The 12463-nt window shown below is 44.0% G+C and overlaps 1 protein-coding gene across 1 annotated transcript in view; it reads left to right on the top strand.

Moving 5' to 3' along the window:
• Positions 1–1633: 1633 nt before the first annotated feature.
• The window catches only part of GRK5 (G protein-coupled receptor kinase 5), a 97602-nt gene continuing 86772 nt past the window's right edge, over positions 1634–12463 (top strand). The window contains exons 1-2 of the mRNA XM_010564685.1: positions 1634–1686; positions 5680–5775. Coding sequence (XP_010562987.1) covers positions 1659–1686; positions 5680–5775 — 124 coding nt within the window. The 5' untranslated portion in view covers positions 1634–1658. The remainder of the gene's footprint in view (positions 1687–5679; positions 5776–12463) is intronic.

Here is a 12463-nt window from a genome sequence, read left to right as displayed (position 1 = left end):
AGACGGGGATTCATAAAGAGGTTCCTAATGGTCTTTCAAGTGCTTGTTTTAAGCACAGGTTAGTCGGGAGTATCATCCGAGATCTTGTAAGGATAAAACAGGGTTCCTGGGTTTTTTTCTGCTTTCCCAGATGAGAAGGGCAGGATGAAGAGCAGAGAGCAAGCAGTGTCTTTCATTCTTTGAAAACAAACCGGTTTTATTTGGTAGTACAGCTGAGCGTAGGTGGGACTAATATGAAAGAAGAATGATGAACCTGGGTGACCTTCCACGTGAAGCAGGTCTAAGAAGGGTGGAACTGTTTGCCTTAGAGGCTAGATGTGTTAGATATGAAAAATTCTTAGGGGTAAATGATGGGTTGATAAGTTTTATTTATGCTGTCTCACTGAGAAGAGACACTCCAGGAAAATAAGCAGTTTAAAATTGGTATTCCTTTCCCTCACAAATACATGGTTAATCTCTGGGACTCACACCCATGTGAGGCAAAAGGGCATTCAACAGTCCAAGGCATTTACCAGGAGCATGAGAACAGCCTGAATTTAAGTAGCATAGATTCTAAAAAAGAAGAAGAAATTTTTGGAAGCAATATACCTTCATGTTTTGTTAGCCATATCTAATTAATAGGGCATAGAAGAAAGTTCCTGCTTTCCAAGTACTTTAGAAACAGCTTTCTAAGATCATCCTCTGAAGCTGCCTGCAGTCCATCCTGTACTAGACGGACCATTCATTTAATCTAATATGGCAATTCCATATCTACCATATAGCTGCGTACACTTTGATGGGAGAGAGTGAGTAAAGGAAGGCTGGCAAGAGGAAGAGGAGAAGTATTGTAAACTTCTTTTGAGTGGAAATAGGACACTAACCATGATTTTTGGACTTTTAATATTTTTTTTAGTTTGTTTCGCTGCTTTCACAAGCTGTGTAATCAAGGCCTTGCAATCAGAGTGTACAGAGCTCTGTACTCTTGTTGGGAAGGTCTTGGATGGGAGCCTAGCTCCTGTTGCGAAATGGAAGACACAAACTGTAGTTGTCCTTCAGTGATCTGTGGATAGTTTACCTAAATTGTGGATTATCTAGATTGCAGATAATACAGTTGAAGGCAATGAAATGTTTGGCCACCTTGGCTTAGCTAGGCCTGGCAGCGTGGGGTGTGATGCAGGCTTGTGATCTTGGGCAAGAACAGGGCAAAAGTATGAAGCCAAGTTAGCTATGCTTAAAAACCACCTTGCATGGTGGCGTGAGGGATGAATGGAATATGCTACAGGCATGACACTGGAATGAATTTACCCATAATTATGTCTAACTCGGTGTTATGAAATATCTTTAATTGGCTGAGCAGGAGCATGGCTTGATCCTGTCGTTAGCCGGATTAACAGGCTCAAGGCCTTGGCTTCAGCTCCTTGCTCTGTCTCTGATTTCTCATGTCATTTTGGACAAGCCACTTAATATCTCACTGGCTTAACAGTGTGCAAGTACTTTCCTACCTCCTCTCAGCGTTAGGAGAGTAAGTATATCCTGAATAATGGAGGCAAAAAAAGTAGGCACCTTAGGCTAAGGGTAGCTGCTGCTCGCAAGTGTTTTACATGTGTGCCTCTGGTTATGTCTCTCTCCTTACAGGCAGAGATCAGAGCTAGATTTGCCATCCGACATCACAAGATGATATGAAAAATGCCATGTATTTTTCACGAGGTAGGATGTAGAGCAAATGCTTTTGTTTCCTGTAGGACTGGTTGACATGTTAGAGAATTAGCTTCAATCCTTGGTTTGCAAATGCTCACTTGTTAAGTGCATGCAGGGAAGTGGAGCTGAGATTTCGTGCTGTTGCTGCAAGCTCACCTTTTGTTATCATCAGCAAACCAAGATTTTAAAGCAGTCAGACCCTCCAACACCACCTGATGGAACTCGCATCTAAAACATGGCACGTCTGTCTAGTCTTGCCCTGAGAAGCCGCCTTGAAGATTGCAAATCCTCCTGTCCAGGAGAGACCGTGCAAAGGCAGTAATCAAGACAACGTGTGGAAAGCTTCCCTTTGCAACCTGCACAATTAGTGACCTATTCAGAGAAACGTCCCCTTTTAGCTTTTCACTCTGCTAGACAATTTACCCTGTCTCAGCTGTCTCACCGCATTATGTCCTTCAAACCCCCTAGAATTAACGTTTGGAGCCAGCAGTGTTTGCTGGCTCCACAAGAAAAGCTGAGAGCGGAAAGGTCAGGTCGATTAAAGCACTTGATCAGAATCTTTAACATAAAGACGTCACAGGCAAAACAGTAACGCTACTTCACGCTCAGCTAAGAGCAAATGATTCATCAGGCAAGGCTGCTTATTTTTGGAGGATGGCCACGAAAAGAGAAGAGAACACGTTGGCTGTATCGATCGCGGCTGAAACAGGGGACCGCAGAGCCCCTCTCCAGTTTTGATGGAAATTTAATGTCAGAAATACATCATCCAATGTAAATATATCAATATATATTTTACATTGAATGGATTTTAAAAACATTCTGGCCCAGCTTAGCAGAATCATTTCGTCTCTGCACAAATCTCAGAGCTGTCATGTAGAGGAAAGGGCTATTTTGCAATGCTTTGCACAGCTCGATGCTGCTAAAGATACAACCTTTTTGTGAGCACTTCTGTAAAGGTGGCTGGAGAAGCAGGTGTGCTCTGAAATCCCCAGTGCTTTGGCCTCGAGGGTAGACCTTCAATGGGTGAAGATGTACCAGTGTTCAACAGATGCAGCCTCAAGGATGCTTTCAGCTGGCTTACTCCCGCTGCCTCCTGTGTCCAGCAATGATTGGAAATACTGTTCTAGCAGGCACCGCTGCCCAAGCAGCTGCATACATCTTGTGCTGCCTTCAGTCCCTGCTCATACCTTAAGCAGAGAGCTCCTGCTTACCCCCTTCCAGCACCCCGCTCCATCTATTCCTTGGTAAGAGCAGAGTGGGTCTCTGCAGCGGGAGAGGCAGCAGGCAGAAATGAGAGGCACGTGGTTGTACGTGGAGGTGGGATGAGCTGCTCTGGGAGCTGGCAGCCTGAGGAAGGGATCCAGAAATCCACATTCAAACCCCGTGGCTCTCAAAGGGGGATCATTCTGCTGTGACACCAGCCCAGCTGTTCCCCTCCCTCCTTGCACTCCCCTTCCTTCCTATCCCTCCCCCAGTGCTAATAAATATATACTTAATTCATTTAATTCCCATGGAGGTTTGACATCAAGGCACAGAACTCAAAGTTTACGAGATAAATGAGTGTGATGAAAAAAATGAAGCAATAGTTCAGGGAAGAAAATGCAGCCAAAGAGAATGACTGGTGAAGAGAAGGAAACATGAATTCCCACAGGATCATTCCCCAGAGGAGTGTGTGAAGGGAGGGGGCAGAGGAGTGTAAGTACGGTGTGACGAGGTGTAAGGTCAGGAGCACCAAGAAGTGGCAGTGTGGCAAGCAGGAGCTGCTGTGCAGATTTGCAGGAGTGGGCTTTCAGGGAGACGAAAGCCAGTGGAGGACCCTTCAGGTTGCTGAATCCAACCCCTGCAGTCGCTGGTGAGCAGGAGGGATGGTGAATGGACCATCACAGTGCCCACCCCAGCCTACATCTCAGCGCCTTGTAGCATACCTAAGACCTTCAGCATGCAAGACCAAGTGTCATATGCTGCAAGAAGAGATCAAGACAGCCCCTGCGATACTGTGGCTGGAGGGACAGGAGAGGAAATTACTTTAGCAGCAGTGTTTGGGATGCACTGAAGAGGGGAGGTTGAAGAACAGTTTATTATAGACCCAAAGGGTACATCTGCATTGCATAATACAGCATAGTGTGGAGGCAGTCGCAGCTCTCTGTGCTTTGCCGGAGACTAATTCCTGGAAAGGGTAGCATAGCTGTACTCCTAATAGTCTAAACAAGCTAGCTCTTTCATGGCTAGTGCAGATATCTCTGCACTGCATTGCATAATGTAGACATACAATAAATTTATGTCAATAAAGCGTTTAAAATAATTCAAGGCCAGCTCTGCAATGACAAAACCATTGGTCACCAAAAGCAAAGGAATAAAAGGTGAAATGCAGTAGCAGCACTCCTGTGCCAAAGGTATGATCAGAAACACCCCACAGAGAGCAATACTTCACAATTTTTTGCAAGGCTCTTGTTTTCTCTGTAATGGTCTGCTACCTTTTGAGTCAATGCTCTCCTAATTTAGCCTGCAGTATCATGTAGTACCCAGCACACCCTCAATCTGCAATTGTGACTCTACCAGCCCCTCTACAGAATTAACTCAGCTCTGAATTAGTCATTCGACGTGCCAGCGCATGTAAAATAGACTCAAGTGAATCAGATTTTGTGTGCAGGGACTGAATTGCAGTAAATACAGCGATTCAGAGAATCTCGGTCTGCATCTGGGCTTCCATGTCCGGACGGATACTCTTTCACCGTTGGCCGCACGGCCTCTCCGAGCAGGACAGGCACACAAACGAGCTGGGAATGAAACCCCCAGCACCGCATCATACCTCATACCATATACCGCATACCATACCATACACTGCATACCATACCTCAGCGGTGCTGATATGGCAGCATAAAAAACATGGGGGCATAAAAGAGAAACCTAGGCGAGGGTTGGAGTAAAAAAGTGCCCAATGACAGTAAGAAAAAAAAAAAAAAAAAAGAGAGACACAAGAAAAAAAAATCTGAAAATGTCCTCCTAGGCTGAGCTGCTTCAGATCTGAGTGCCCGTCTAGCAGACACTGGGGAAGGGCACACGCAGCACGTCAGCCTGCATTAGGCTTGCCTGGGCTGAGGGAGCCGAACCCCGTAGGCAGTGTGTCGTCTGGTGATCCCAGCAAGGAGCAAAGTGAGGTGTGCTGGAAACGCTACCTTTACTGGTCGGAGCCCAGTGCAGAAGGCATCCCCCTTGCAAGCTCCGATGTGGCAACTTGAGATGCCAGGGATGCCTGCAGCGAGGTATTTATGAAGGGACATTGAGGAGGGAGATTGATCAGCATGGAAGGCTGAGAGTCTTGGACCTCGTTCAGCCAGAGCTGGGGGAAGCCAGCTGGGTCATTCACCTTGAGGACAGGCCAGTTCAAGAAATCTTGGGCAAGAGTGAGAAGGATTAAAAAGAACCAAAATGAGATTTTCTCCTCATGAAGATATTATATTAATTTTCTCACACTGTTTTTCTCCTGTGGAAGCAGTGGTGACCAGAGTGTGTAACATCAGTGGTACTGCCATGTTGGCAGTATATGTAGTGTGTGTGTGGGGGGGTGACAAGAATTAAATTTTGGTCTTCAGTTTCCAGCACTTCTTTTGGGATGGAATCAAGGCTTATCCCAAATCTAGAAGGGAGAGATCTAGGTTGAAAAGATGTGAGCTGTTATTTTACAAGATTATTTGACTTGTGTGACATGGCTGTCGGTTGGGGCAGAGATGATGTTGGAGATGCTCAGTTCAGCACTGTTGTCTGAACTGGACCTGGTGGGCCACAAGTGAACTCCCAACTTTTAGAGAGCTGATCTTCTGCCAGATGCTGCCTCCCCTGTTTGTTTCAGCCCAGACAAGCTTAGACTTGATCTGTACATCTACCCACAATGTCTCAGCTTTAATTATTAATGATATCCGTAAGAACTGTGACTGGGCTGCTAAACTCTGGATGGGGCTGTGCCCCCAAAGCAATCTAATCCTGATATTTCTTTCTCTGCAGGGGGTGGAGGGAAACGCAAAGGCAAAAGCAAAAAGTGGAAGGAAATCTTGAAATTCCCTCACATTAGCCAGTGTGAAGATCTCCGAAGAACAATAGGTAAGAGCTTTTCCCTTCTTTGGAAGTATTGCATAAATAAAACATGCTCTCAAAACTGGTTCAGCAGAACAGCATTCAGGGTACGCATCATTAAATGGAATCAGTTTAGAGATGGGCATGCGATGCACGTATCTCCCACGATGCTGCCGTGCAAACTCAACATTTTCTGGTTCCTAACAAGGCACTGTGGATCCAGCAGGAGAGACTGGCATAATGGACTTGCAAGGCAGGGTTTGGGGCTGGCAGCAGCCAGGCCCTTTGCTTTGCAAGCACAGGCTCTAGGAGCCAAAGGGACTTCATGGTTGGACAATACCTGGCATATGGGACAGGTGCTTTGACTCGGTACCTACCAGGACCAACGTGGCTGCAAAAGGATTTTCAGAAATGAATCCCCTCATCGCATCCTGCGTTCCCTTGTAATAAGTAGGTCTTATCAGGGAGGAAATGAGACTTGATGAAAGCAGAGAGATTGCTGCTGTCGTTGGAGGTTAATATTAATTATAGTCTGGATATGATGTTTGAAGCAACAGCCACTGCCCTCTGCCAGGAACGTTTGCTCAGCATTATCATCCTCTATTCAAACCACAACCGCAACACTACTTTATCTAGTTTTTTATAGGACATGTACAAGTTTTTTTTAAATTACTTTGTTTTATCAATGTGGGCCAAACAGATTTGGAAGGGAGCTTTCAGTGGCCATTTCCATAACACAGCATTTCTCCTGCTCATACCTGCCAAATTTCAGCATTCTTTTGACTGCTGCCTTGGCAAACAAGGCTAGCAGCCATCTCCTTGTGCATTCTCTATTGGAAAGCCCAATATTACTGGTCTTGCCACAAGAGGTTAACTTCAGCAGTTGAGGCTCCTTTTCTCCCCTACACTGCCATAAAATCCAGCCACTGGCAGTGAATGAATGAAAGGCAAGAAACTGTAACAACTGAGATAAGGGGCAGCATAATTTGTCTAACTTGGGTGAACTCCTGGGGTCTGAGTGACAGTGCCCTGGCACTACTCACATTCAAAATTCACAGCGTGTTTATGCAGAGAAAATATGTGGAATGTTTTGAAACTCTTTTCATGGTCTCCTTCAATAAACTTTGCTTCCCTCATCTTCTGCTGTAGAGCTAAAAGGAGGCAAAGAAAAGAGGGGGGGACAGGAGAAAAGAGGGTAGGTTTTCGCAGTTTATGGCCACTCGACAAATACACAAACCCTGGAACAATTTGTGATGGTATAGAACCTGCTGGAAGCAAATCTGATTTAATATATTGTAATTTGCATAGGGAATTCTCTCTGTTGTTCTGTCAACCAAGGTTCCTACAGGGGAAAATGGCACCAGATAAATTGCTTGCTCTTTACAAAGGTGTAATATCCTAACATGAGTAGCCTTAAAAAAATAAGTCTGCTAATGATTTCTGTTTGTGAAATGCTGTTTCTGGCATTTTTTTGGTGTCAGCTTTGTCCTAAATGTAATTTGTTTTGCATTTTTTTTTGTGAATGAATTAGTGAAGTAACAGGGCAAGAGCCCTTGTGATGCTCTTGGTGGATTTGGCTTCACCGCAAAGATTACCTGTTGACTGGGAATTTTAGCAACTGACTTTTACACAACGGGGAATAAGGTCCAAATCCTTGTTCTGTGACTTTGATTTTTATTGAGTAGCTTTCCCGCTGAGCTGGATATGATTACACAAGGAATGAGGCACTGCTCAGCCCGCGTAAGGTCATCTGTCCTTGCTGGCTCTACCATTTTCCTGTTAATCTAGCTGAGATTGAAACATCCCAGACAAACAGTCGCTGTTTATAAACTTCTCCTTGCTCATACAGGGGATCTGACACATCTTGGATGAGCCAGACTCTCTGGATCTATAGCATGAAGTTGTTTGCAGACGTGTGGTTGATCTGAGGTGCTCGGGATGGATCTGTTGCATGTGCAGATCCATTGCACTGGGCTCTGTGTGGCTCATGGACATCCAGGGACGATTATCAGTCATTGCAGTCTGGCCTTACACCGCTTCTTTTACCGTCTCTGCCGAGGGAGAACAACTCCCTTGGCTTTAACGCATTCCCATTTGCTATTTTCTGCAAGTCCTTTAAAAGGATCTCAGGATTTCAGGGGACAAGGTGTCTCCACAGGTGATTTTGTGGGGGAATGTACTGAAACACCTTTCTTGAACCATCAGCTGAACTGCTCCATGACTTGCAGGGGATCCAACCACTTGGTGTGTCTGCCCATCAGTCCCTCCCCTAACAACTTCTTAGCCCATCGGTCAGTGCTAATCAAATTTGATCATGAAATAGAGACCCCAGAGAGGCTTTTTCCTCCAATCTCCATGGAAATAGGCAACCAGCAGAGAAGAACAACTTTATACAAGGAAAAGGCTACAGCCTCAGTTCAATGTGTTTAGAGATCAAGACAAATACTGGTGGGTTCTGCTCATCACAGACATCTTTGCTGTGTGTCAGCCTCCCAGTACTTCTGGTCAGACACAGTCTTGCCACTTTGCCACATGTTAAAAAAAAAGGTTGCATCAACTGGAGGACTAAGCTGTTGAGGTTTTGTTGTACTCCTCTTTTCTGGATGCTTCCCAAGAGCCTCTGTGGAGAAGCTGGAGGCAGGGATGGGATGGACCTTTTGATTTAGAGCGGGCATGGACTGCTGTGACGAAAGGCACGGCTTAGTTTAATGCAGCCGTAAGCCACGGACAGAAAATGCTGCTGTTGTAATTGTGGCAATACAGCCTACCTGTGTGTGTAGATGCCCACATTTTGGTGTAAAAACGTGTGTGCTTTTGCACCCCACTAAGGTGTACTGAAAAGAGTCTGTGTCTTAAAAAAAATAGTGTAGTGTGAAAAGAAATCTGTGAAAAACAGGAAGGCTGGAATAAACCAAGGGTCTGCGACCTGTGTTGACACAATTATGAGTCAGTTCATACCTTTTGGTTCCCTCTGTGTTTACAGGAGACTCTGTGTTTGACTATCCATCATCTGGTGTCTTACTGAAAGACTTGCTTAGTAACCCCTTTTTTCCCCTCCTTCTTGTGCACAGAAACAAAAATCAAAACACCCGAGAGAAACACTGCTTTTTGATAAATAAACAAACACTGGAAACATCTTTATTAAAAGTGCCATTTAGCCAAGGAGCTATTTTTTTGGATTGCACTTAAAAGCAACTTCTTTTCTCCTTTCTTTTTTGTCCAAAGTACGCAAAACCTTTTGCAGGGAAATTCAGTGGCCTTCATTGTGTGCTAATTAAATAGGCAAGTGAAACAGGGATGCTATGCTAATACCTTTACTGGGCTCTGAGAGAGGCTTGTATATGTATACTTGTATACTATGAATGGCTAATGTATGTTTCTATTTGCAGCCCTCTTCCCAGCTGTATTTAATTGTATTAAAACAGCTAGCCCTTTCCAGGTTAATATTGGCATTAGCGGCCATTTCAATCGATGACAACCGGTATTTGAGACACTAGTGACAATGACTCATGTGGTGGATGCTGCTAGTCGATGGTGTTCTGCTATCTTTAAAATTCACAGATGATAGCTTAGCAAAAGAGAGGTGTTTCAAGGGAAGGGAAAAAGTAGCAAGGCGCAGCTTTAAAAATTCCTGCATTTGATGAACACGGCATGAAGAGATGCCACAAGTTAGGGATACCCACTAGTTTAAAGGCCATCAGTAAACAAAAATATAAGAAAAAGTTGTAATTTTAAAGGCCAGAATGTCTTTTTGATGATAAAAGATTCTGGATGTCTGTAAATATTTCTGAATGACGCAAAAGGTTCTGTTGGTTAAAAGTGTGGAATTTTTATTTATTTTGCTCAGACCCATTCTGTGCTTTTTTCTTCCGTAAAAAAACTGCTTGGGTGAAAGAGTTGATTATTCTGATCTTTGGCAAATTTTCTTTCGCCACTGTCCAAATGCTATATAATAAATCAAGATTTTTTTTTGCCCATAGATTGAAGTTCGTGGGGAAACTGCCACAGAATGTGTCTGCTGTTTGTTGTATAGAGTGATTTGTTGCATTATTGCAGGAAACATTAACTCCTTCAGTAAAGCAGTTTCTGATTGTGCGTAGTACTGAGGTAGAAGGAGAACTCTGATGATTTCTCATGTTAAATATTTATATTCAGTGAGATTTCACAGTCAGAAAGATCAGCCCCGTTAATACTAGTTTTGCCATGGTTAGTTTAAAAAGAGAAAAAAAATCCTCCCTGTGCCATTTAACCTCTTACGTGACATTTGCGTCCCATTTATCCAGGGTAAAAATAGCTTGAGCTTCCAATTCTGGCAGGTTCTTTTCAGCATTGTTAAAAATACAGTTCTGTGTGAGAAACACTTTGTAGAGACGGTGAACAGAGTAAGTGGGACAAATCGAAACCACAGAGTTCACATGCTCACTTTTTACAAAAGCTGGCTCTTTTTTCCCCCTGCTTTTTTTGTACTGTACTTTTTGAGACACGATCAAGACCTTCACCTACATGATTTTTTTTTTCAGTCACTTTGGAATTTTTCTACCTGGAGGCATATTAATGGTGCAGGCTCTGCAATGGGATTCAGACCTACCTAAACGAGTTTTTTTTAAGCCGCCAGCGTGGGCGCTGATAGCAATCAAGCAGCAGCGGTATGGACATCAGTGACAGTGAGATGCTTGAGTATTTATCCAGCTTCCTAGAAATGCTTTGCAGCCTGCACTGAGCTCCATCCTGTGGCAGAAAGACTGCTACTATACCCCGGTTATCTCGTTTAAAGGTAGCTTGGGCACCTCGGCTCCGCGGTGCTGGGGCATCCTTCATGAATTCCCACCAGCTGTTCTTGGTTCCTTGGCTTCAGAGGTTTGCCAGTGCTGATGATAAACACATGGGTGAGGGCTCTTTGTAAAGAAAAGCGTGAGTTTCCAGGTTTACTCGCAGGGAAAGCTGGCTCTGAGAGATCGAGTGACAACATGGCATATCGCAGTTCATCTCGGGATAATGTGTCTGTGTGGGACCTTGTCCCGCTTCGGCTGGGGATGGCGTCAGACCTGGGGGGGTGTATCTGCTCGGGGGACGGAGATGTAGGCAAAGAAATACAGTGCATGTGCCCATCCCAGAGTCTGAGACTACGTGGTGGTGTCACTCCTAAAGCTCAGGCACTGAAACTGGGAAAGAGAAGGCATCAAAAGCCCGGTCTGATCAAAACCGCAAAGAAGTAGCCAATTTTTTCTCCACCAAATTCTTCAGCTCTGATGTTTACAGTGATTAAAAAGCAAGGTTTAGAAATGTATTCCTGAAGCCAACAAATAGATCAAAGGAGAGAATCGCAGCTTGCCTTCCACTGTAAATAACCAAGCACAACTGGTTCTAACTTCTGTGATTGTCTTATAGTATTGGCCTGAATGCTACACCTGAGGCTGGTCTCATGTTTTTGGCTAAAACTAAAGTTTGAGCTTTTGAGAATTATTTTTTTTTGTAGAAAGCATCAGCTTTCCTGGGGAAAAAACCTTAACATTTTAATTGGAAATAGTTTTTCAACAAGTAGTCAGGATTCTGTGGCGTGAAATAACAGCAAGGGGAATTGTCTCCTATTTTCTTTCCAAATGCGTAAGCATATGGGTAGCTGTGTTGGGAAGATGCTGGTGGGGTGTGTGTGCATACAGCCAGAGCTAAGTACCCAGCATGGAGCTCTACAACATCTCTGGGAGGCACTAGGTTTTCTGCAGACCTGGGGAACTGGAGTTGGTGGAGTAGAAAATACTATCTAGTAACAAAAAAAAAAGAAAAAAAGACATCGTACTGTATCCTTGTTATACTGTTCATTGAAATATGTTTCCAGAGACATTCATATCATTTGAAGCCCAAGCTGATAAACACATAAGCTCACAAATAATTTTTTATCCACACATGGAGTCCCTTTAAATTCAGTTGACACCAGATGGGGAGGGGGTTCAGCAATCAGAATTGTGCTCTGTATGAAAATAAATTTTCCCACATCAGTGCCCTTAGATAACAGCAGTATAAGATATATTTCAGTCACTATCAGCAACAGCAGAGTGATATCTTGCTGGTGTTATTGCATCACCCAAGTGAGTTGTCCTCCGTGGTGGTTGTCTGCGGGGCGAGTACAGAAAGAGCACAGAGAGAGGGGAACCCAAGAAGGACTGAAAGCAAAATTGGAAGAACGGCCGAAAGCTGCGGGTAGGATTTATTGCTCTGGAAAAAGTTATGCAGATTTTTTTGGATACCATTAATGCAGAAAAAAACCCTAGAACTGATTTATTTCTAAAGAAGAAACAAAGTCCTTCCCCTTGACGGTCCCCATTCTGTACACTTCCCTTCCCCCTCACTTTCTTTTTTCTTTTTTCTATAGTAGGCACAACTTTCCCCTCTCTTTCTTGAGCCACCAGGTCTCTGTTGCTCCCTCGAAGTACAGCTTATGCAATCTTTCCAGCACAGATCTTGCCTTCAGCAGTACCCTGTAGTTTCATGGATTTGACGTGCTGTCCCATATCGTGAATACATCTAAATTAAATCAGATACTCTTCAGGGGCAGGAACTGGCCACATGATAGAAACTGTTCCAGCACATGAAATGATACGGCTGACGTCAAAAACATATTGTTTGTTTACAAATCCACAGTTGGTTCAGCTCCTTTCTTTAAAAGCCTTCAGATTCAACTATAATTCTATCATAAACATAGGTTTCTAGTGCTCTA

This window comes from Haliaeetus leucocephalus, unplaced genomic scaffold (genome assembly GCF_000737465.1).
Source record: "Haliaeetus leucocephalus isolate CR32 unplaced genomic scaffold, Haliaeetus_leucocephalus-4.0 Scaffold184, whole genome shotgun sequence".
Classification (NCBI taxonomy): domain Eukaryota; kingdom Metazoa; phylum Chordata; class Aves; order Accipitriformes; family Accipitridae; genus Haliaeetus; species Haliaeetus leucocephalus.
The sequence above is the reverse complement of the archived record's forward strand: the minus strand, read 5'-3'. Positions and strand labels throughout refer to the sequence as shown.